This window comes from Scyliorhinus canicula, chromosome 29 (genome assembly GCF_902713615.1).
Source record: "Scyliorhinus canicula chromosome 29, sScyCan1.1, whole genome shotgun sequence".
Lineage (NCBI taxonomy): Eukaryota > Metazoa > Chordata > Chondrichthyes > Carcharhiniformes > Scyliorhinidae > Scyliorhinus > Scyliorhinus canicula.
This window is the reverse complement of record NC_052174.1, coordinates 2,554,760-2,575,274: the sequence shown is the minus strand read 5'-3', so window position 1 is coordinate 2,575,274 and position 20,515 is coordinate 2,554,760. Positions and strand designations below refer to the sequence as shown.

Below are 20,515 nucleotides of genomic sequence, written 5' to 3'. Positions count from 1 at the left end.
TTCACATTGGTGCAAGTTAGTTGGGTTACGGGCGGCTCTAGCTGGAGTGGCCTTTCAGAAGGCCGGTGCAGAGTGTAATGGACTCCTTCTGAACGGTAGGAATTCTATGGTCACATATCTGGTTCAAGTGACAAGCCTATTTCCAGAGTTATTTCCTCCAGAGGGCCGCAGAGCGGCGAAGCTGATTGGCTTTTGCGGGGAGTGAATTGTGGAAAGTTGCTTTCGGGTGAGTTTCAAGAACTAATATATTCCAGGCAGTGGCTCAATCCGAGACACTACACAGGTAGTGTCTCCCACCCATCCTCCTCCTCTAACCTAAAATAAAGATAGGTGGTGAGTTCGAGAGGAAAGCTTTTCAGTCATTTATCTCTCTACACCCTTCCATCACCTCTAACCTACGGGGAGTTTGAAAATCAGATAAGCTTTATTTTCTCTGTAATTGTCAAGTGGATAAATAGAAGAGATGGCAGATAGGGAAGTGCAATGTTCCTCCTACAGGATGTTCGAGGTGAGGGACACCGCCAGTGGCCCTGCTGAGTTCACCTGCGGGGAGTGCACCAATCTCCAGCTCCTCAAATAACGTTTTAGGGAACTGGAGCTGGATGAACTGAGGAGCATTCCGGAGGCAGAGACGGTTATAGATAGAATCAATTAGGATGTAGCTGCTCCTCAGAACGAAGGTAGCTGGGTGTCGTTTAAAATGATGGGGAATAACCAGTCAGTGCAGGGATACCCTGCGGCTGTTCCTCACAATAACAGGTATACCGTTTTGGATAGTGTTTGGGGTGGGGGGGGGGGGGAACTACCAGAGGTAAGCCACGGTGACCAGGTCTCTGGCACTGAATCTGTCCCTGTACCTGAGAAGTGAAGGGGGGAGAGCAGGAGAGCATTAGTTATTGGAGACTCTATAGTTAGAGATACAGGTAGGCGGTTCTGTAGCAACGGTAGAGGCTCACGGTTGGTGTGTTGCCTCGCGGGTGCCAAGGTCCGTGACGTCTCTGATCGTGTTTTCAGGATCCTTAAGTGGAGAGGTACCAACGACATGGGTATCAAAAGGGACGGGGATGTTATACAGGAATACATGGAGTTAGGGTGGAAGCTGAGAGCCAGGTCAGACCGTGTTGTCATCTCTGGTATGCTGCTAGTGCCACCTGCTAGTGAGGTGAGGAACAGGGAGCGAGTGCAGATAAACACGTGGCTTCAGGGATTGTCTGCAGGTAGGGTTTCAGTTACTTGGATAATTGGAGCACATTCTGGGGCAGGTCGGACTTGTACAAACAGAACAGGTTGCACCTGAACCAGAGGGGCACGAATATCCTGGGAGGTAAGTTTCTTACAGCACTTCGGGGGGGGGGGGGGGGGGGGGAGGGGGAGGGCTGTTTTAACTAATTTGGAAGGGTGATGGGAAACTGATTTGTAGTCCAGGAGATAGCGATGTTGGAGTTTAGGAAGTTGAGGGTAGTGCAGCACTGAGGAAGGTACCAAGTCCACAAATGTGGACCTGCAGGCCTGAAGGTGGTTTGAGGTTTGTCTGGTTCAATGCGAGGAGCATCATGAATAAGGTTAGTGAGCTTGAAGCATGGATTGGTACCTGGGACTACGATGTTGTGGCCATTACGGAGATGTGGATAGAACAGGGGCGGGAATGGTTGTTGGAGGTTCCGGGGCTGCGATGTTTCAGTAAGATTAGAGCAGGTGGTAAAAGAGGTGGAGGAGTAGCATTGTTAATCAAGGATAGTATAATTGCTGCAGAGAGGTAGTGTGAGGAGAATCTGTCTACTGAGGTAGTGGGAGATCACGTTAGAAATAGGAAAGGAGCCGTCAGTGTGTTAGGCGTTTTCTACAGGCCCCCAATCAGTAACAGAGATTTGGAGGAAAAGTTTGCAATACAGAGTTTGGATAGGTGTGGTAGTCACTGCGTAGTTGTCGTGGGTGACTTTAACTTTCCAAATACAGATTGGAACCACAATATTTTGAGTAGTTTGAATGGGGCTGTTTTATCCAGTGTGTACAGGAGGGGCCCTCACAAAAAATGTGGATAGAACGACAAGAGGCCACGTTGGATTTGGTACTGGGTAATGAACCGCGCCAAGTGTGAGATTTGGTTGTGGGAGAGCACTTTGGAGATAGTGACCACAAGTCGGTTTCTTGCACTACAGAAATGGAGAGGGATAGGACCGTACGGCAGGGAAAGATTTATAAATGGGGGAAGGGTAATTAAGATGCGATTAGGCAAGTAATGGGTAGCATAAGATTGAAAAAAGAACTGTCAGGGATAGGTACAATTGAGATGTGGAGCTTGTTCAAGGAGCACATAGTGCGTATCATTGATATGTATGTCACTATCAGACAGGGAGGAAATGGTAGAGTGAGGAAACCATGGCTCACAAAGAGGTTGAATGCCTTGTCAAGAGGAAGAAGGGGGCTTATGTAATGATGCGAATACAAGGTTCAGTTTGGGTTTATAAGAAAATAAGAACATAGGAACTAGGAGCAGGAGTAGGCCATCTGGCCCCTCGAGCCTGCTCCGCCATTCAATGAGATCATGGCTGATCTTTTGTGGACTAAGCTCCACTTTCCTGCCCGAACACCATACCCTTAATCCTTTTTTCTTCAAAAAACTATCTCGCTTTATCTTCAAAACATTTAATGAAGGAGCCTCAACTGCTTCACTGGACAAGGAAGTCCATAGATTCACAACCCTTTGGGTGAAGAAGATCCTCCTAAACTCAGTCATAGAACACAGAACATAGAGCAGTACAGCACAGAACAGGGCCTTCGGCCCTCGATGTTGTGCCGAGCAATGATCACCCTACTTAAACCCACGTAACCCGTATACCCGTAACCCAACAATCCCCCCAGTAACCTTACACTACGGGCAATTTAGCATGGCCAATCCACCTAACCCGCACATCTTTGGACTGGGGGAGGAAACCGGAGCACCCGGAAAAAACCCACGCACACACGGGGAGGACGTGCAGACTCCACACAGACAGTGACCCAGCCGGGAATCGAACCTGGGACCCTGGAGCTGTGAAGCATCGATGCGAACCACCATGCTACCGTGAGGCCCCGATCCCCGAGGTCCTAAATCCACTTCCCTTTATTTTGAAGCTATGCCCCCTAGTTCTGCTTTCACCCGCCAGTGGAAACAACCTACCCGCACATATCCTATCTATACCCTTCATAATTGTATATTTTTCTTTTAGATCCCCCCTCATCCTTCTAAATTCCAACAAGTACAGTCCCAGTCTACCAAACCTCTCCTCGCAATCCAACCCCTTCAGCTCTGGAATTAACCTAGTGACTCCGCTCTGCAAACCCTCCAGTGCCAGTGCTTTCTCAATTACGGAGACCAAAACTTAACAGAATACTCCAGGTGTGGCCTCACTAACACCTTATGCAATTGCAGCATAAACTCCCCAGTCTTAAACTCTATCCCTCTAGCAATGAAGGACAAAATTCCATTTGCTTTCTTAATCACCTGTCGCACCTGTAAACCAACTTTCTGTGACTCATGCACTAGTACACCCAGGCCTCTCTGCACAGCAGCATACTTTAATATTTTATCATTTAAATAATATTCCCCTTTGCTGTTATTCCTACCAAAAGGGATAACGTCACATTTTTCAACATTGTATTCCATCAGCCAGACCCCAGCCCATTCACTTAATCTATCCGAATCCCTCTGCAGACTACCAGTATCCTCTGCACTTTTCGCTTTACCACTCATCTTAGTGTCATCTGCAAACGTGGATACATTGCTCTTGGTCCCCAACTCCAAATCATCTTTGTAAATTGTGAACAATTGTGGGCCCAACAAGGATCCCTCAGGGACACCACTAGCTATTGATTGCTAACCAGGGAAAAACCCATTAATCCCCACTCTTTGCTTCCTATTAATTAACCAATAGTCTACCCATGCTACTACTTCACCCTTAATGCCATGCATCTTTATCTTATGCAGCAACCGTTTGTGTCACACCTTGTTAAAGGCTTTCTGGAAATCAAGATATACCACAAACATTGGCTCCCCGTTATATTCTGCACTGGTAATGTTCTCAGAAAATTCCACTAAATTAGTTAGGCACGACCTGCCCTTTATCAACCCATGCTGCGCCTGCCCAATGGGAAATTTCTATCCAGATGCCTCGCAATTACTTCCTTGATGATAGATTCCAGCATCTTCCCTACTACCGAAGTTAAGCTCACTGGACTATAATTACCCGCTCTCTGATTACCTCATTTTAAAAACAGTGGTGTCACGTTTGCTAATTTCCAGTCCACCGGGACAACCCCAGAGTCTAGTGAGCTTTGGTAAATCATCACTAGTGCATCTGCAATTTCCCTAGCAACCTCTTTTAGTACTCTGGTATGCATTCCATCAGGGCCAGGAGACTTGTCTGCCTTTAGCCCCATTAGCTTTCCCATCATTACCTCCTTAGTGATAACAGTCCTTTCAATGTCCTGACCTGTCATAGCCTCATTTCTATCCGTCACTGGCATGTTATCTGTGTCTTCCACCGTGAAGACCGACCCAAAAAACCTGTTCAGTTCCTCAGCAATTACCTCTTCTCCCATTATTAAAACGCCCTTCTCATCCTCGAAAGGACCAATATTTAGCTTAGCCACTCTTTTTTGTTTTATGTATTTGTAGAAACTTTTACTGTTTTTTTTTAAATTCTTAGCACGTTTACTCTCATACTCTATCTTACTCTTCTTTACAGCTTTTTAGTAGCTTTATGTTGCCCCCTAATGATTTCCAAGTCCTCTAGTCTTCCACCAATCTTTGCCACTTTACGAGGGATACGAGATAACTCAGAAGAAGTTCGCGAATGGGCTTAAGAGCGCTAGGAGGGGGCATGAGAGTTCCCTGGCGGGTAGGTTCATGAAAAACCGCAAGGTTTTTTACATTTATGTGAGGAATTAATGAATGTCCAAGGTGAAGTTCGGGCCGGTCAAGGACAGTAGTGGGAATGTGTGCATGGAGTATGAAGACATAGGAGAGGTCCGAACTGAATACTTTTCTTCAGTGTTCACAAAGGAGAAGTGCCATGTTGTTGTGGAAGATAGTGAGATACAGGCTGCTAGTCTGGAGGAGGTAGATATACGGGAGGAAGATGTGTTAGAAATGTTCAGAAGCCTGACGATAGATAAGTCCTCTGGGCCTGATGGGATATGTCCCAGGATTATTTGGGAGGAGAGCGATGAGGTTGAAGAGCCTTTGGCTTTGATCTTCATGCCTCACTCTCTACAGGAATAGTGCCAGGAGACTGGAGAGAGGCGAATGTTGTCCCCTTGTTCAAGAAAGGGAATAGGTAAAACCCTGGGTATTATAGGCCGGTTATTCTCACTTTGGTCATCGATACATTATTAGAAAGGGTCCTGAGGGTAAGGATTTATGATCATTTGGAAAGATACAGCTTAATCCAAGATAGTCAGCACGTATTTTTCAGGGGTAAGTCTGGCCTCACAGGTTTCATTGTATTCTTTGAAAATAGACTTATCAGTTATAGGCAGCATGGTTCTGTGCAGGGAAGGTCATGTATTACAAACGTAGTAGAATTCTTTGAGGAAGTGACAAAGTTAATTGATGAGGGAAGGGCTGTAGCTGTCATAAACATGGACTTTAGTAAGGCGTTTGATAAAGATTCCCATTGCAGGTTGATGGAACAAGTGAAGTCGCATGGGGTTCAGGGTATACTAGCCAGATGGATAAGGAACTGTCTGGGCAACAGGAGACAGAGAGAAGTGGTGGAAGGGAGTTATTCAAAATGGAGAAGAATGACTAGTGGTGTTCCACAGGAAACCGTGCTCGGACAACTGTTGTTTGTGATATACTTAAATGATCTGGAGGAAGGCATACGTGGTCTGATTAGCAAATTTGCAGATGGTACTAAGATTGGTGGTTGCAGATAGCGAGGAGGACTGTCAGAGAATACAGCAAAATATAGATCGATTGGAGAGTTGGACAGAGAAATGGCAGATGGAGTTCAATCCAGGCAAATGCGAGGTGATGCATTTTGGAAGATCCGATTCAAGAGCGGACTATACGGTTAAAGCAAGAGGTCTGGGGAAAATTGATGCACAGAGAGATCTTGGAGTTCAAGTCCTTTGTAACCTGAATGTGGCAGCGCAGGTCGATAGAGTGGTCAAGAAGGCATACAGCATGCTTTCCTTCATCGGACGGGATATTGAGTAAAATAGTCGGCAGGTCATGTTACAGTTGTACAGGACTTTGGTTAGGCCACATTTGGAATACTGAGTGCAGTTCTGGTCGCCACGTTACCACAAGAATGTGGATGCTTTGGAGAGGCTGCAGAGGAGGTTCACCAGGATGTTGCCTGGTATGGAGGGTGCTAGATATGAAGAAAGGTTGAGTAGATTGCGATTGATTTCGTTGGAAAGTTCGAGGTTGAGGGGGACCTGATTGAGATCTTCAAGATTATAAGAGGTATGGACAGTGTGGAGAGCAACACGAGTGGGGTATCAATTACAAGGGGTCACGATATCAAGGTGAGAGGGGGAAAGTTTAAGCCAGATGTGCGTGGAAAGTTTTTTTATGCAGAGGGTGGTGGGTGCCTGAAACGCTTTGCCAGCGGAGGTGGTAGAGGCGGGCACGATAACATAGAATTATCATAGCATTTACAGAGCAGAAGTAGGCCACTCGGTCCATCAAGTCTGCACCGGCTCTTGACATGTGCACCCTCCCCGAGGTCAACACCTCCACCCTATCCCCATAACCCAGTAACCCACCCAACACTAAGGGCAATTTTGGACACTAAGGGCAATTTAGCATGGCCAATCCACCTATCCTGTATATCTTTGGCCTGTGGGAGGAAACCGGAGCACCAGGAGGAATCCCACGCACACACGTGGAGGATGTGCAGACTCCGCAAAGGCAGTGACCCAAGCCGGGAATCGAACCTGGGACCCTGGAGCTTTCAAGCAATTGTGCTATCCACACTTCAATTATGTCAGGTTATGATTACTATTTCAAAAGAGCGCGAGAGGGAGAGCCAGCCGGGACTTTATAAAGAGCGTGAGAGGTGAGCCAGCGGGGACTTTAAAAAGGGCGCGAGAGGGAGAGCCAGCCGGGACTTTCAAACGAGCGCGAGAGGGAGAGCCAGCCGGCACTTTTAAAAGAGCGCGAGAGGGAGAGCCAGCCGGGACATTCAATCGAGCGCGAGAGGGAGAGCCAGCCGGGACTTTAAAAAGGGGGCGAGAGGGAGAGCCAGCCGGGACATTCAAAAGAGCACGAGAGGGAGAGCCAGCCGGGACTTTTAAAAGAGCGCGAGAGGGAGAGCCAACCGCTCCCGATCCTGTTTTTTTAATATAAGGCGGGAATCTGAAGTACGACCCGCGGACTTCTGGGAAGGTTTTTTTTCTGCTAGCTAATAAATTATGGTGGAGAGGAAACCCGAGACACTACACGTATAGTGTCTCCCACCCGCCCTCCTCCACTAACCTAATAATAAGTCCCATTGATGTGAGAAGGTAATTGCTATATTATATTATTATTTTTTATTTATTTTATATTTGTTAACCAGAACTTGGTTCGAACATAGAGGAATGGCAGGGAAGGCAGTACAATGTTCCTCCTGCAGGATGTTTGAGCTGAGGGATGCCGTTAGTGTCCTTGCTGATTTTACCTGCAGGAAGTGCAGCCATCTCCAGCTCCTCCAAGACCGAGTTAGGGAACTGGAGCTGGAGTTGGATGAACTTCGGATCATTCGGGAGGCAGACGGGGTCATAGATAAGAGCTTCAGGGAAGTAGTTACACCAAAGACTGGAGATAGATGGGTAACTGTAAGAGGGACTGGGAAGAAGCAGTCAGTGCAGGGACCCTCTGCGGTCGTTCCCCTCAGTAACAAGTATACAGTTTTGGATACTTGTGGGGGGGGGGACGGCTTACCAGGTGTAAGCCATGGGGTACGGCCTCTGGCACGGAGTCTGTCTCTGTTGCTCAGAAGGGAAGAGGGAGAGGAGCAGAGCATTAGTAATTGGGGACTCAATAGTCAGGGGCACAGAAAGGAGATTTTGTGGGAGCGAGAGACTTTCACGTTTGGTATGTTGCCTCCCAGGTGCAAGGGTATGTGATGTCTCGGACCATGTTTTCCTGGTCCTTAAGGGGGAGGGGGAGCAGTTCCAAGTCGTAGTCCACATTGACACTAACGACATAGGTAGGAAAGGTGACAAGGATGTCAGGCAGGCCTTTAGAGAGCTAGGATGGAAGCTCAGAGCGAGAACAACCCGAGTTGTTATCTCTGGGTTGTTTCCCGTGCCACGCGATAGTGAGACGAGGAATAGGGAGAGAGAGCAATTAAACACGTGGCTACAGGGATGGTGCAGGCGGGAGGGATTCAGATTTCTGGATAACTGGGGCTCTTTCTCGGGATAGACAGGATGGTCTACATCTGAACCTGAGGGGCACCAATATCCTGGGGGGAGATTTGTTAGTGCTCTTTGGGGGGGGGGGGGGGGGTTTAAACTAATCCAGCAAGGGCATGGGAACCTGGATTGTAGTTTTGGGATACGGGAGATTGAGAGTATAGAGGCCAGGAGCACAAATTTGACTTCGCAGGAGGCTGCCAGTGTTCTGGTAGGTGGCTTGAAGTGTGTCTACTTCAATGCCAGGAGTATACGAAATAAGGTAGGGGAACTGGCAGCATGGGTTGGTACCTGGGACTTCGATGTTGTGGCCATTTCAGAGACATGGATAGAGCAGGGACAGGAATAGTTGTTGCAGGTTCCGGGGTTCTGGTGTTTTAGTAAGGTCAGAGAAGGGGGCAAAAGAGGGGGAGGTGTGGCGCTGCTAGTCAAGGACAGTATTACGGTGGCGGAAAGGATGCAAGAAGGGGACTCTTCTTCCGAGGTTATATGGGCTGAGGTTAGAAACAAGAAAGAAGAGGTCACCCTGTTGGTAGTTTTCTATAGGCCACCTAATAGTTCTAGGGATGTAGAGGAAAAAATGGCGAAGATGATTCTGGAAAAGAGCGAAAGATACAGGGTAGTTGTTATGGGAGACTTTAACTTTCCAAATATTGACTGGAAAAGATATAGTTCGAGTGCATTAGATGGGTCGTTTTTTGTACAAAGTGTGCAGGAGATTTTCCTGACACAATATGCTGACAGGCCAACAAGAGGCGAGGCCACATTGGATTTGGTTTTGGGTAATGAACCTGGCCAGGTGTTAGATCTGGAGGTAGGTGAGCACTTTGGAGACAGTGACCACAATTCGGTGACCTTTACGTTAGTGATGGAAAGGGATAAGTATACCCCGCAGTGCAAAAGTTGTAGCTGGGTGAAGGGCAATTATGATGCCATTAGGCATGACTTAGGTTGTGTTGGTTGGAGAAGTAGGCTGCAAGGGTTGGGCACACTGGATATGTGGAGCTTGTTCCAGGCACAGCTATTGCGTGTTCGTGATAAGTACGTACCAGTCAGGCAGGGAGGAAGGGGTCGAGCGAGGGAACCGTGGTTTACCAAAGAAGTGGAATCCCTTGTTAAAAGGAAGAAGGAGGCCTATGTGAAAATGAGGAGTTAAGTTTCATTTGGGGCGCTTGATAGTTACAAGTAAGCAATGATAGATCTAATGAGAGAGCTAAGACGAGCAAGGAGGGGACATGAGAAGTATTTGGCAGGTAGGATCAAGGATAGGAAGGAGGTGCAAACTTTGGAACGGGTGCAGAGGAGATTTACCAGGATGTTGCCTGGTATGGAGGGAAAATCTTATGAGGAAAGGCTGATGGACTTGAGGCTGTTTTCGTTAGTGAGAAGAAGGTTAAGAAGTGACTTAATAGAGTCATACAAAATGATCAGATAGGGTGGACAGCGAGAGCCTTCTCCCGTGGATGGAGGTGGATAGCACGAGGGTCATCGCCTTAAATTGAGGGGTAATAGATATAGGACAGAGGTCAGAGGTAGGTTTTTTACGCAAAAAGTGGTGAGGCCGTGGAATGCCCTACCTGCAACAGTAGTGAACTCGCCAACATTGAGGGCATTTTAAAGTTTATTGGATAAGAATATGGATGATAATGGCATCGTGTAGGTTAGATGGCCTTTAGTCTTTTGACTTCCCATGTCGATGCAACATGGTGGGCCGAAGGACCTGTACTGCGCTTTATCGTTCTATGTTCTATTTCCCAGATCTTCGGTTACTCCGATATCTTTTAATTAAAAATGCGTCATTAAGCATTAATCTGTTGGCCGACATCTAACCAGTGCTGGGACCAGTGTTGTTGCAGCGCCATATCAGGGAAGGAGAGAGAGGAGCAAAGTTAATTGACGGGATGGGATGTGTTTATGCTTAATGATGCATTTTCAAGTAAAAGATATCAGAGTAACCGAAGATCTGGGAAATAGTAATCATAACTTTACATAATTGAAGGGCGGCACGGTAGCATTGTGGATAGCACAATTGCTTCACAACTCCAGGGTCCCAGCTTCGATTCCCGGCTTGGGTCACTCTCTGTGCGGAGTCTGCACATTCTCCACGTGTGTGCGTGGGTTTCCTCCGGGTGCTCCGGTTTCCTCCCACAGTCCAAAGATATGCAGGTTAGGTGGATTGGCCATGCTAAATTGCCCTTCGTGTCAAAAATTGCCCTTAGTGTTGGGTGGGGTTACTGGGTTATGGGGATAGGGTGGAGATGTTGACCTCGGGTAGGGTGCTCTTTCTAAGTGCCGGTGCAGACTCGATGGACCGAGTGGCCTCCTTCTGCACTGTAAATTCTATGATAATTCTAAGATAAAAAACATTAAGTTTCAAATTGTAAAACGTGGACAGAAACAACTGTTCTGCAGTTAATTAAGGGTAATTTCAAAGCACTGGAGTCAGAGTTGGCTAGAGTCGACTGGGAAATCAGTGTTACAGGAAATACGATTGATCGGGCCTCACGGTAGCATGGTGGTTAGCATCAATGCTTCACAGCTCCAGGGTCCCAGGTTCGATTCCCGGCTGGGTCACTGTCTGTGTGGAGTCTGCACGTCCTCCCTGTGTGTGCGTGGGTTTCCTCCGGGTGCTCCGGTTTCCTCCCACAGTCCAAAGATGTGCGGGTTAGGTGGATTGGCCATGCTAAATTGCCCGTAGTGTAAGGTTAATGGGGGGATTGTTGGGATACGGGTTACGTGGGTTTAAGTAGGGTGATCATTGCTCGGCACAACATCGGGGGCCGAAGGGCCTGTTCTGTGCTGTACTGTTCTATGATCTATGATCCTGTATAGTTCATGATTTACAAATTTCAGTGAGGAAGAAGGATTCTCGGAAGGCGACTAAACAACTATGGTTAATCAAGGAAGTTTAGGATGCTATTAAAATGAACGTACAGTAACATATACTGTCGTATGGTTTAGTGGTGAAACTCAGGATTGGGAAAGTTTTAAGAAACAACTTTAAAAACCAAGATCGCCAAAAATAAGGAAGTGGGATAAGAAAAGATATGACGCTCAACTAGCAAGTAATATAAAAACGGCAGCATTTTAGTTATATAAAAAGAAAAAAAACAGGCCAACCGTATGTAACCGCATGAATGAGACTAGAGAAATATTAATGAGGATCCAGATGGCATGGCAATTTAACAAATACTTTGCATCAGTCTTCACGATGCAAGACACTAATAAATTTTCAAAATACGAAATAATAAATGGTCAAAAATAGGGTGGGTGGAAGGGCAGAACGGTGGCCTAGTGGTTAGCACAACCACCCTCATGGCGCTGAGGTCCCAGGTTCGATCCCGGCTCTGGGTCACTGTCCGTGCTTCGTCCCCACAACCCAAAAATGCGCAGAGTAGGTGGATTGGAGACGCTAAATTGCCCCTTAATTGGAAAAAATAATTGGGTAACCTAAATAAAAATAAAAAAATAGGGTGGGTGGTAAAAATACAATCACTACTAATGGAGTAAAAACTGTTCGGGAAACTAATGGTTATAAAGGCCGATAATTCAAGTGGGCATAATCGATTGCATCACAGGATATTAAAGGAAATAGTTACGAAGATAGTGGTACTAATCTGCCAATTACCCTTAAAATCTTGAAAATTGACAGTGTAGCGTCCTTACTCAAAAACGTAGGAAGACAAAAGAAATACAGGTAACTAGTGGCCATTTATCCGAATTTGTATCATTGGTAAAATTATCGACAACATTTGAAAAATGAAATCGCAGAAATTTAGAGATGCCTAATATATTAAAATAGAGTCATCAGAACTCCACGGATGGTGAATAACGCCTGGCAAAGTTATTCGAATTCTTTGAAGTGGTGAAGAGCAGGAATTATAACATGGAACCTGTTATAGATTTGGATTTCCAACAATAAGGCACAGCAGGGAAGACAATTTGATAAGTTAAGCTCCCATGTTGTTTGGAGTCGCACATTAGCATGGATAGAAGATGCGCTGAATGATTGAACACGGAGTGTTAGGATAAGACAGACATTTTCAACATGATTCTCTGAAACAAATCGACTGTTACGGTGATCAACGTTCGGGGCAAAATTATCTCCAATATATATTGATGACTTGCAGAAAGAACGTTAATCTTCTCCTGCCGAGTTGTCAGGTCACACAGTGATTGTGAGGATGACAAAATGTGTCTGCAGAGGAAATAAGGCAGGGTAATAAGTGAGTGGTCAAGAACTTTTCGGTGGAATGTGATGCAGGTATCTGTTAAATTAAGCACTTTGGGAGGTACAATAACGTAGCTGAATATTTTTAAATTGATAAAGACAACAGAAAGAATCGGGTCGTTTGGTTCGTGTCAGAAAACGCCAGAATATAAATGCAGAAAGTAATTGGGAAGGCAAATGGAATGATGACCTTTATTTCAAAACGATTGGAGTATAAAAATAGGGAATTCCTGCTAAAAATATACAAGGCATCAGTCAAACTACACGTGGAGTTCTTTTAGCAGACTTCATCCCCTTTATAAAGGAAATATTAATGTCATTGGATGCATTCCAGAATGAGTGCACAATGTTGGTCCGGGGTATGGACGGAATTGGTTACGAGGAGATGTTGAGTTGGATGGGAATGGACTTATTGGGATTGTGAATCATTAGAGACGACTTTATTGAGTCTTAAGTGATCTACAGGGTCTTGAGAGGGTGGATGCTGAGAGTTTGAGTTAGGGACATTTGGGAGAACAGGGCATTATCTCACCGTAACGGGTCGCCCATTTAAGAGAGAGAAGACGATATATGTATTCTCTCATAAAGTAGTGAAGCTGTAGCATTCTGTACCACATAGAGCTGTAGAGAATGAATTGTTAAGCCTTTTCAAGGCTGAGATAGATATATATATGCTTATCAGTAATTTAATCAAAGGTTATGGGGATAAGTTAAGAAAGTGGAGTTGAGGATTATATCAGATAAGTCGTGATCTTCTTCTGTTCCTACGCCTTGAGAGACAGTTAATGTGAGATATAATTAATATAATTAGAGCGAGAGGGTGACATGAAGAGTCACATGAGATTTAACTTTCAGAATATGCTTAATAGGGCATTTGTCGCAAGGGTGTTCCTCATGGCTGAGAGGCCGAACACATGGCAGAAGATTCTCATGATAACGGATTCATCTCCCACGCCTCAGGTGAAGACATTTGGCGTCAGCAGTTGGTGGGAAATCTTTGGATTTTACCAGTCGGCAAGAGCTGTTAATGTGATGTTGATATATTAACGCGGATTATTCCTTTCGACCTTGTCCCAATATGTTACTTGTATTCGTTCATGGATGTGGGTTTCGTGGACGGGCCAGCATTTATTTCCCATCTCTGAGGGCATTTTCGTGTCAACTCCATTGCTGTGGATCTCGAGTCACATTTAGGCTGGTCAGGTAAGATTTCCTTCTCTAAAGTACATCAGAAGTCCAGCGATAATACTACTACACCATTGCCTCCACTAAATTGCTGAACAGTGGTGGGTGCTTGCACCATGCTACATTCCTCTTCAGACCGGTTATCATGTTGCACCTGGCAGCCTTTCATGTGTTGGAAATCAGCAAACCGCATCTACAATTTACTTTGATAAAGAAAATGGGATATATTAAGCAGACCGAGCTTAATGTACCAGTTCGTGAAACCTGGAAGGAACTGGGAATCGGGTAATATTCATACTGCTGTGGGCGTGAGGCGGTGAAGCGTGGGTGCTCGATAGAGGGCCAGCGATAGGTGGAGATTGACAAAGCCGTCGTCATGTGTCAATTACAGCCGTAATCATCATTATTTACATCTCCTTTGTCTTTCTGTCCACGTCATCTTTGTTGATCTCAGTTACCGCCGGCCCCCAATCCTGCTCCACCGCTCGTCTCTCCTCCACCCCCAGTACAGTATAATTCTGACCATATTTCCAGTTCCCTCCAGCTTTGAGAAAATGGCTCGAACTGTTCGCTGCCTTCCCTCTCCAGAAATGCTGTCGGACATGCTGCGCTTGTCCAATATTTGTTGTTTATGTTTCGCATTGCAGCATCCGCAGTATTTTGCTTTTACCTTAATGTACCAGTTACCTGAGAGAGCCACTTCGAAATAATTGCTGGTTGTGTTAAACATCATCTCATCGATTCCTCTGTTGATCGCAACACATTGATATCGCCCTCCATGGTGCGCCTCGAATGAATGGACAACGAACTCGTTCCCCTCGTCATTAAAGTGATAAGATTCACTGTTGTTTGTTAACGGGAGATTGTCTCGATACCACAGGAAGCGCGGCGCGGTCCCTTTCTTCAACTGGCACTGCAGAACAAGGCAGTCCCCGGCTGCAATCACAGTCAAATTGTCCTTGGAAACGAGAGAAGCGCCAACTACAGGAACTGGAGAAGAACAAACGAGGTCAAATGCTTATGGAGTGAATTTACTGCATCAGACCAAAAAATGGCGATCGTAATTGTTAGCAAATGGGGATAAATTGAGTAAACAAATGAATTAGGCAAGAAAAAAAAATACGCGAGATTAAATTTCATCGGCGAGGACACTTAACTCATAATTTCCCTAATATTGAATGTTGCTACCTTTCATTCAATTCCTGTAAATGGCTACACATACCCAATTTCGTCCAAAGACCTATACTTAGGGCTGGAAACCGGAGCACCCGGAGGAAACACACGCACACACACGGGGAGGATGTGCAGACTCCGCACAGACAGTGACCCAAGCCGGAATCGAACCTGGGACCCTCGAGCAGTGAAGAGATTGTGATATCCACAATGCTACCGTGCTTCCCTCAAATTCCTCCACCACTGACAAACAGTAGCAGCCGTATGTACCATTTATATGAGGCACTACAAGAACTCACGAAGTGCAGGTAGCAATTTCCAGACCTATGAACACCGCCATCTAAAAGGACACGAGCAGCAGGCACATGCGAAATCCATCGGCTGGAAGTTCCCCTCCAAGTCATTCCCCACCCTGACTTGGACATATATTTCCTTCAAGTCGCTTGGGAAAAAATTCTGGATTGTCCTTCCTACCAGTACTGTGGGTGTACCAACAACTCGGGAATTGCAGAGGTTCAGGAAGAGAGCTTCTCACGGCCTCCTGAATGGTAAGAAGCGAGGGAGAAAAAATGCTGGTCTTGCCATCGGCCCTCATCCCATAAATGAATAAAAATAATTGTATTTCAGACTAAAAATTCTGATTGACGCTCAGCTGCCCTCTGAGGTGACACAAATTAAGCCAGTTCTAGGGGAATTGACACGAGGTTGGGAAGGATAAATTACCTTGGTGTTCACGTCCAAAGAAATAATAAAAAAGCTATATTTCCTGCCCCCTCCCTCCATTGACAATAATTGATGATCTAGTGAGTGCTGTATTCGGAGCCGATAGAGAAATCAGAAATTCGATTTGAAGCAATTTCGACGACAATTATGTTTCTTAAAATCATTAGAGTTGTTATTCTGGGGCAGCACGCTGGCGCAGTGGTTAGCATTGCCGCCGACGGCGCTGAGGGCCCGGGGTCGAATCACGGCCTTGGGTCACTGTCCGTGTGGAATTTGCACATTCTCCCCGTGTCTGCGTGGGTTTCACCCCCACAATCCAAACATGTGCAGGATCGGTAGATTCGCCACTCTAAATTGCCCCTTAATTGGAAAAAGTAATTGAGTGCTCTAAATTTATATTAAAAAAAGAGTTGTTATTCTGCTGAGGCGATTTTAGCAACTTACCGATCACTGATAGCACAATATGGTCACTTTGTAGAGGAGGGTCGGTCGCCTGGTTTCCAGCCATGCAATAGTAACTCCCTTCATCGTATATGATGACATTACCAATTTCGTACGTAATGCTGGTCAGGTTGGAAATGTGCTGGTATATTTCCACACTGGGTTCCTTGTGGAAATGGTATTTAATTGGTGGAGTACCGCTGGGCACTGAACAGCTTAACCACGCAGTCTCTCCTTCTATTATACCATTCCCGGGGTTTATTGTCAGCTGGGGCGTTGACACTGGATTTGCTGTAAAATATTTTCACATCTCAGATATTTAGCATCACCAACTGCTCGGTCCCCGAACGTAAGAAACTTCACACTGTCGTGAACACAGCCCAGTCCACCAAGCGAGCCCGCCTACCATTCATTGACTCTGTCTACACCTCCCGCTGACTGGACAAAGCGGGAAGCATAATCAAAGAGCCCTCCCACACGGCCTTCTCACTCTTCCAACATCATCCATCAATCAAAGGATACAAAGGTCTGAGAACACGCACTAACTGATTCAAAAACACCTTCTATCTGGCTGTTGCCAGACTCCTGAATGACCCACTCATGGACAGAACTGATCTCTCCACGCATCTTCTCTACTGGGTATCGCGGCACTCTGTATGCTTCACCCGATGTCTAGGTCCATGTGCTGACATTATGTATTTACTGTATGCCCGATGTATTTCATCTATGGAATGATCTGCATGGATTGTACTCAGAACAAGACTTTTCACTGTACTTAAGAACACGTGACAGTACATCAGAGTTATATCAAATCAGAATGAATGGCATCAATTTTGAAATGAGTTGCAATTCTCCGAGAACCTTAGAATCCCTACCATGCAAAAGGAGGCCATTCGACCCGTCGAGACTGCGCCCATCCTCCGAAAGAGCACTCTTTCGAGGCCCACACTCTCGTCCTATCCCCTTCTGCCCGCACGGTGATTATAACTAATGCACCACACCTGCACGTGTTTTTACTGTGGGTCAAAGCCGGTGCGCCTGGAGGAAACCCACACATATACGGGGATAACGTGCAAACTCCACCCACAGTCACCCAAAGCAGGCGACCCGGCTCCCTGGCGCTTTGAGGACCGTAATCAGAATGCACACAAAAATGGTTTTCGCTCTATACTCCCAAATAGAGATTATCTTTCCTTGGACAGTTTTGACAACTAATATGATCACCGGAAAAAGACATGTTCATAGAATTTTACAGTGCAGAAGGAGGCCATTCGGCCCATCGAGTCTGCACCGGCTCTTGGAAAGAGCACCCTACCCAAGCCCATACCTCCACCCTATCCCCATAACCCAGTAACCCCACCTAACACTAAGGGCAATTTGGACGCTGAGGGCAATTTAGCCTGGCCAATTCACCTAACCTGCACATCTTTGGACTGTGGGAGGAAACCGGAGCACCCGGAGGAAACCCACGCACACACGGGGAGAACGTGCAGACTCCACACAGACAGTGACCCAGCCGGGAATCGAACTTGGGACCCTGGAGCTGTGAAGCATTTGTGCTAACCACTATGCTACCGTGCTGCTCTGTTCTTGGATCTAATCCTGATGAAAACCACTCCATTGTATCCGTTTAGCCCTAATCTTTCCTATCTGCTCCTCCAAAACATTAACTTTGCAATGAATCGTATCTAACGGTAGAAGGTGTTGCACTTGTCGTATAATGGAAATGGATGCTGAGAAAGTCTGGCATCAACCGATGTGAGAAAACAAAATTGAGCGTTCGATGTGACTGACTAATTGTGTTTCCGTCTGCAATAATCCTGTTTGACCTACCAACCTTTTTCAACATTGTCTTAATTTTTGGGATGCTATTTCAGCAAAAAGACGTGCTGCACTGGCCTATTGCTCCCACTCTTCAAATTGTCAATCTATCCATCTTCCAGCATTTACCTGCCTGAATTGAGATACTCTCACCTGTTTCCCCCTCCCTCGTGCCGAAATCCGTCCGACAATTCTCGGTATCACAGAATGACACAGTGTGGGAGTCTTTTCGGCATATCGAGTCTGTCCCAGCACGTGGAAAAACACCTCCTATTATCTAATCCAATTGATCAGCACATGACCTATAACCGTGAATGTTATGATGGTCAAAATCTTCATCCACTATTTTGTTTGACGGTGTGAGGCAAGCAGCCTCCAGCACCATCCAATTCCTTATCATCTCTGGCCCAGGTCCATCAATATGCTTCGCTAATTGTGATAATAGTTCTAAAACAGCACTGCCCATTCCCTGTGAATTGACGGTCTTCCAAATAGAGCGCCTCAAAAAAGCACATATTGCCTCGAATCTATGTGTTTGGTTTTTTACAAACAATACCGACAACAATATCGGCACTGATAATCCTTGTGCCCATATTGATCATGCGTTTTTTTGAGATGAGTAGCCGACTATTTCCTGAACCGGAGAAGGGAAACAGCTGCAATAAACTGTACTCACGATGTATTTTAACGGAAATCCCATCGCTCCGTTTCGTCACTGAACTCTCAGTTTTCATTACTTCACACAGGTAAGTCCCGGAGTCTTCCAGCTGAGCATGCGCCACAATATATGATTTGCCGATTGATGGAGAATTGAGAGCCTGTCCTTTTCTGAAAAACACGTATCTCAAAGAGGAACGGGAGGGATTTCTTTTTACCTCACAGGTGACCTTCAACTGTTGACCCACAAATACTTGGCCATTGTCAGACAGAGTCGGTTTACTGAAGGCTTCTATGAAAATGAATCACACATGTTACTTCTGTTACCACAAAATATATTTTCGACTGAAGAATGTGTCGGTTTGGAGAACACAGTGACAATGGCCATTTGAGTGAAATGCCGAAACTACCAAAGGATGGAACTTTGCAATAGTGCTTTTGTGAAGTCTGCATAAAAGGAACCTGCACTTTGGGATACGCGGGAAGCTACAGCCTAAGGTGGACTCGTGAATAGATGTGTGGTCAATTTAATATGTTTATGCATACATCTTGAATAAACATTTGCATGGCTTATTTGCATATCCACTTCTGCACATGATTCTGGCAACCTCAGATGAGTGCACTGACTTTTTACCTCTGCAACCTTAGTCGGATTATTCCATGACAAACATTTTTCATGAGAAATGAATCTTTTTTCAGTCTAATTCTGTGCCAATATTGATCAATTTAACTAGCTGCCGAAGCAGAGTGTAGCGGTGTTCACATTTTGTGTGTGGCGGCAGTTGTACTGTCACAGGGCCATCAATCTATAGGCCCAAGCTAATCTTCAGAACACATTGGAAACAGTTCAATTTTCAATCAATTGACACAATTCAGATGTGACAGCAGGTGTCGTAATAGTGATACTAAAATTATCATCGGTCGTTGTGAGGGAAAAGAACATCTGGTATACTCTTTTGTGAGGAAATAAAACCTGTTTTACATACCCGGCCCTGCCTGTGTCCAGAAACAGAGCGAAACGGTTTCTTCCTAGGAATTACTTGAAATCATTCACGTCAATGGAAAGTTAGGAGGGAAACAATTTTTTTTATCTGAAAGGCGTTGGACGCAACACACAAAATATAGAATTTTATTGAAACCTGTTGTCACCAAGTTTGTGAATTACGCCATGGTCATAAATAATCAGATAAGTTATTGATTTTTTAAAAGGAAATGTCGAGCGAACACTGGCAGATAATTCAATACGAGCAAACCCTATTGGACAATACTAAAGGCCCCGAAAAGTGGTCATTTTTTCATCTTGTGTAAATGTGGTTTCCATTAAATGCGTTGAATTTTCCATGAACATAATGACACCGAGTTAATGCTTGATTTACTGCAACAATGCTTTTTTGCATGATTAACTTATGATAAAGAATTTGGGGGGACGGCGATTTTGATCGGTCACAGACTTCCAATAAACATAGGTAGGTTTAAGTATTTTTGTCCGTTTATTGCCAGTGGGCATCACTGGCTTGGCCATTATCTATTGTCCATCCCCGAGATAATTTAAGAGTCCATCAGATGTCTGTGCATCTGCAGCCACATGTAGGTCGTACCACCTCAGAACGGTAGATTTCCTTCCCTTAAAGGATATTAGTGAATCCGATGTTTTTCTGATGTTTCCCGTTCCAGCCCCCCCCCCCCGAACAGGCGCAGGAATGTGGCGACTAGGGGCGTTTCACAGTGACTTCATTTGAAGCCTACCTGTGACAATAAGCGATTTTCATTTCATTTCTTTTATGACAATCGACAGTGGCATCATGGTCATCATTAGACATTTAAATCCAGGTTTTAGTTATTATACAATTCCAACTTTATGATCTGCAGGGTAGCATGGTGGTTAGAATAAAT

At 45.4% G+C, this 20,515-nt stretch overlaps 1 protein-coding gene across 11 annotated transcripts in view; it reads right to left on the bottom strand.

The window, feature by feature from the left end:
• The window catches only part of LOC119958426 (Fc receptor-like protein 3), a 224,100-nt gene that overhangs the window by 11,839 nt on the left and 191,746 nt on the right, over positions 1-20,515 (bottom strand). For 10 of the 11 annotated variants that reach the window (XM_038786958.1, XM_038786961.1, XM_038786955.1 and 7 more), the window contains 3 exons: positions 18,642-18,914; positions 16,148-16,435; positions 14,495-14,797 (listed from right to left, as the gene is read on the bottom strand). In XM_038786958.1, the coding sequence (XP_038642886.1) occupies positions 14,495-14,797; positions 16,148-16,435; positions 18,642-18,914 (864 nt within the window). The remainder of the gene's footprint in view (positions 1-14,494; positions 14,798-16,147; positions 16,436-18,641; positions 18,915-20,515) is intronic. The other variant, XM_038786966.1, reaches the window with a different exon arrangement.